This window comes from Cebus imitator, unplaced genomic scaffold (assembly GCF_001604975.1).
Source record: "Cebus imitator isolate Cc_AM_T3 unplaced genomic scaffold, Cebus_imitator-1.0 Scaffold21, whole genome shotgun sequence".
In the NCBI taxonomy this organism is placed as follows: Eukaryota; Metazoa; Chordata; class Mammalia; order Primates; family Cebidae; genus Cebus; species Cebus imitator.
The window spans coordinates 3318175-3322911 of NW_016107336.1; the positions used below are offsets into that span (position 1 = coordinate 3318175).

Sequence of the window (4737 nt, forward strand, 5' to 3'; positions counted from 1 at the left end):
AGTCATACATATGTAGGACTTACTTTAATGGGAATATGAGTTTATTTAATCTGTTCGAGGCCAAAAGTGTGAAACACTGTGTAGAGCTGGTTTTGGTAAAGAGGTGAAGCACTTTGAAATTAATTGGCATGGCAAGCGAAGGGCATTTTAAGGTTGTACCTCTGAAAGGTAAAGTAAATACATATGCCAGGATTTTGAAGCATTAACAAGGTGTATGGAGCCGCAAGCCTTGTTTCTGTCTCCACACGGAGGGTTTGGGCCAGATACCATACGGCAAGACTCCTTCAGAAATAATTATTCCCCAGTGCTCTGTGACCCTCTGGGGGTCAGAGGAGCCATGTGTGAATAACACATGTGATTGAGGACATAATTGTAGTCAGTAAATGTTTGTCAAGAAAAGGTCCAGCCTTCACACTTAACCTTTTGATCAGAGCTGCAAAGAAGTGAAACAATATTGAAGTCCTAGCTCCTGGAGTGACAGGCCTCATTGGCAGATAGAGAAAGAGGACTGAGTCACAGACACCCTCTGTTCGGTTTGAGATGTCCTTTTCAGGATGCTTAATCCCAGTTTCCCACCCTCCAACTCCAGACCTGCATGTACCTCCCTGCAGACTGCAGCACAGGGTAGCCCGGGTACCCTGTCTTTCCCCGGTTCCTTCCCAAAGTGGGTCCCACCTTCTGGGGACAGGTGCTTCCCTCGGAGGCCCTGCTGTTTCTCCTAGACCCACACTGAGCTTTGGGCTGTGTCGCTGTCACGTAAGCCCTGACACTGTTGCTATCTCCCCTTGCGCTGTGGCTTCCGTGGCTGTCCCTTGCACTGTGGCCTCCGTGGCTGTCCCTGTGTGTCTGGCTGCTGCTCCAGGGAACTGCTGCTGTCCTTGTCCCCCTTGAACCACACCCAGACTACGTTAGGAATAGCAGGTAGCAGCCTGGGCGTTTGGTGTCTTGGGTTCGTAAGCAAATGCAGCCAGCTCTGCATGCTAGAATGCTTGGATTGTGTGGCTGGTGTTTGAACCATACCCCCCACAGCTGAACCTTGGTAAGCAGCGCAAGTTAAAGACGGGGCCTGCTGCACATTCAGCCAGCCCAGGCGTGCTCTGCATGGGCAGTGTGGGTGGAAGACAGATGTTTGATTTTAAGGTAACTGTGTACCATATGTGAGGAATAGGAGACATGGAGGTACCTGGAAAGATAAAAGGATTAACTCAATGTCCTTTTCTTGACTCTTAAAAGAATTCAACCTTTGTACTAAATAAATCTCACCTCACACCAGGCAGAGAGGGCAAGGTGACTCCTGAGTGAGAATGAGCGTGGACGGTGGAAGGGCTGGGTGTGTTATGTAAGGGGCTGGCATGGGATGAGGGCCGAGCCCCCCACCGCTCATGGCCCCTGCCGCCTCCTGCTCACCAGCAGAAGTGCCTGAGCCCAGGCGGGCAGGTGGTGGGTGATGCCAGCCTCTGACCCACAGATGAAGTCTGGACGGGCTTGGGAGTGAAAGATGCAATATTGAGGCAATCACACCCTGACAGACAGCACCAGCCGTGGTGGTGGGTGCCGTGGGCCCCTGTGCTTGCTGGGGGCTGTGGCGGGTCTGAACCCCTGATCACTGGATCATCCTGGGGTAGGGGACAGCCTGGCTGAGCTCCCACTGATGATGTCCTGTCCTTGCTTTTTCCTCTGTGAAGGATGGAGGCTGCACGTGTCCAGGGGATGTCGCCAAAGCCTTTGGTAAGGCCGGGCCCTTGTGCAGAAGAAGGGAAGGAAGGAGGGAGGGAGCTCCCTGCACCTCTCCAGGTGGCAACCTGAATGAGGAGGGGGACCTGCTGGGGAAGTTCTGGGCCTGCTTGGAGTTTCCTTTCCCTGGGTTTCAGCCCCAGTTGGCCCAGATCCCAGCATTGGTTTGTTTCTGGTCCACGGCAAAGCAGGCCACAGATGCCCCAGGAGACGGATCTAGGGGTAACGTCCTGCAAGCCAGGAGTGGGTGAAGTCATGGTCTTTTCATCCCAGGGCAGAGGAGGCTCTGGGGACCTGTCCAAGGGGACGGTGCCAGTTGTGATGTGTGGGAACTACAGAGGGTTTTTTGGAGCCAGCCTGGAAAAGTCCTGCAGCGGTTTCTCACTGGAGGCTGGAGCCAGCCTTCCACTAGGGGGCAGCAGTGCCTGCTGTGAGCCCTTGGGATTGGGGATCAGGGAGCCGTGGTGGGAGGGCAGCAGGTCCTGAGCTTTTCTTGGGAAAGCACTAGAGGTCAAGCATCTCAGCACCACAGGCAGTAACTTACGGCTGTCAAGCCCCTGCTGGCCACTGATCTGCAGACTGCATTCAGAAGTCAGAGCTGGCCCTGTGGCTTCAGGCTCCAGAATATGAAGCTGGGGTTGTGGGTGCCAGCAGGAGGCAGAACTGAAGGTCCCATGCCTCCACCCTTTGCTGATGCCAGAAAAAAAAAGATCAGTCTGGTGCAGTGGCTCATGCCTGTAATCCCAGCACTTTGGGAGGCTGAGGTCGGTGGATCACTTGAAACGGGGAGTTTGAGACCAGCCTGGCCAATACCCCATCTTTACTAAAAATACAAAAAAAAAATTACCCAGGTGTGGTGGTGCACACCTGTAATCACAGCTACTTGGGAGGCAGAGGTGGGAGAATCGCTTGAACCGGGGAGGCAGAGGTCATAGTGAGCCAAGATCACCTCACTGTGCTCCAGTCTGGGTGACAGAGTGACCCTGTCTCAAAGAAAAAAATTATAAATGTTGAGCAAACAACCCTGATAGTGACAAAGGAAAACATAGGGCAATGTTCTTAGCAAGAAGGTTTCAGAGCAACCCAAAGGATGTCATAAAAAATGGGATTTAACCTCATCCTAATCCTAGATCCTATCTGTGGAAGGGAATCTACAGACCCTCCACTGATCCCAGCTTCCTATTTTATAGTTGAGGGAACTGAGGCTCTAGGAGGGAATGACAAGGTCACAGTCCTGCAGTCAGGGGCAGAAGGAGGAGAACACAGTGCCTCTGCTAACCGGGACTGTCGCATACCCTGTGTTGTAAGGATCGTCGGCCAAGGGCAATTTTACGATTGTGTTTTTGTTCGTTTTTGTTTTTTTGAGATGGAGTCTTGCTCTTGTCACCCAGGCTGGAGTGCAATGGCACGATCTCAGCTCACTGCAACCTCCACCTTCCGGGTTCAGGCAGTTCTCCTGCCTCAGCCTCCTGGGTAGCTGGAATTACAGGCACATGCCACCACGCCTGGCTAATTTTGTGGGTTTTTGTTTTTGTTTTGTTTTTGTTTTTAGTAGAGATAGGGTTTCTCCATGTTGGTCAGGTTGGTCTTGATCTCCCAACCTCAGGGGATACGCCCGCCTCAGCCTCCTTAAAGTGCTGGAATTGCGGGTGTGAGCCACCATGCCTGGCCACGATTGGTTTTTGAGCTGCATCTACTTAGCACAGGTGGTGGTGCCTCTTGGACTCTGTTGCCTCACACATGCTCTCTGTACAGAGAGAGAATCGAACACACTATAAAGTGAGTGGTTGTTGAGAAGGTGCCTTGTAGATCACAGTTCCCGGGCTTTGGACCACGCTCAGCTCAGTCTCCCTTGGGTGTCATTCTTTCCTCCACTGTTTGTCAATCAGTACAGCCATGCTTATGCAGAGACTCAGTGGAGGGAGAGGGACCGTGTCAGGGAAGGATGCCAGAGTGTCCTGAAACGAAAATGGCTGGGAACCCGTCAAAGCGTTCTTTCACTGTGTCTGTGCTCCATGTTCCTGCTATTGACATTTGCTCCTCTGCTTTGCTCCAGGAATTGTGGTCGTCAGGAATCCTGGCTGGACACCAGTTATCCTCTGGCTCCTTAAAATCATGGCAGGAGGACCAGGGGGCCAGCATTCATGTTAGGAACCCCGGAAGGGAGGGAGGGAGGGAGGGTCTTCAGAGGTAGCTGCCATGTAGGAAGGTTGTGTTGTGCCTTGCTTCCCTGAGTGCCAGAAATGCACACCTTTCCATCACGCTGAGTGGAAGGGACTGTAACGCCAATGCGAACCCCAGAGTGCTCTACCGATGTTTAAATGACCAGATCGAAGGCGTCAGGGCCACATTGAGGGGTTCCTACGTTTTCTCCTCCTAATTAGGATTTGGCAGGCTCCCCTCCTCCTTCATCCTCTTGCTTAATGCATCTGTACCCCGCTGCCTGCCGTCTTGTTCTGTTCTAAATGTAAACCCTCAGCAGGATTTAGGACGGGAGGTTGTAGCAGATCCTTAGTTAATAGGCAAAGAAGAATCTCTCTGCACAGTGACCCATGAACAAGATGGGGACTGAGAACTGTTTTTATTATTTCTCTCACAAGCTCCTTTCCTTTTTTGACAGCTAATCATTTAGCATCTACCATGTGCCACGCACATGGCTCTACCATAGAGCCAACCCTGGGCCTGTGCCAGCAGAGCCCACAAAGCCAGGCAGCTTCAGCACCTCTGCCTCCTCTGTGCCTGTCCTGGAAGTGTGGTCATTTGGTGATGATTAGTATGGCGGAGCATCTAACATGTAGCACAGCGGTGGTGTGGGGAGAGTTTTACGAGGCTTTCATGACACAGGGGCGGCTTTCCTTGAAGACGTGTCCAGTGTAGGGGGCTCGTTCTGTTCTGAGGCCCTTTCCTGACCTGTAAATAGCACTGGTAGTGTCAGAGTGCAGAGAGCTTCAAGTACAGACCAGACACCTGAGGCGCCATGCATTAAGTATAAGATTAGGTAAC

General features: G+C 52.2%; 1 protein-coding gene across 1 annotated transcript in view; it reads left to right on the top strand.

The window, feature by feature from the left end:
- Nucleotides 1-4737, top strand: part of GMPR (guanosine monophosphate reductase) — a 67075-nt gene that overhangs the window by 55267 nt on the left and 7071 nt on the right. The window contains exon 7 of the mRNA XM_017521620.2: nucleotides 1686-1728. Coding sequence (XP_017377109.1) covers nucleotides 1686-1728 — 43 coding nt within the window. The remainder of the gene's footprint in view (nucleotides 1-1685; nucleotides 1729-4737) is intronic.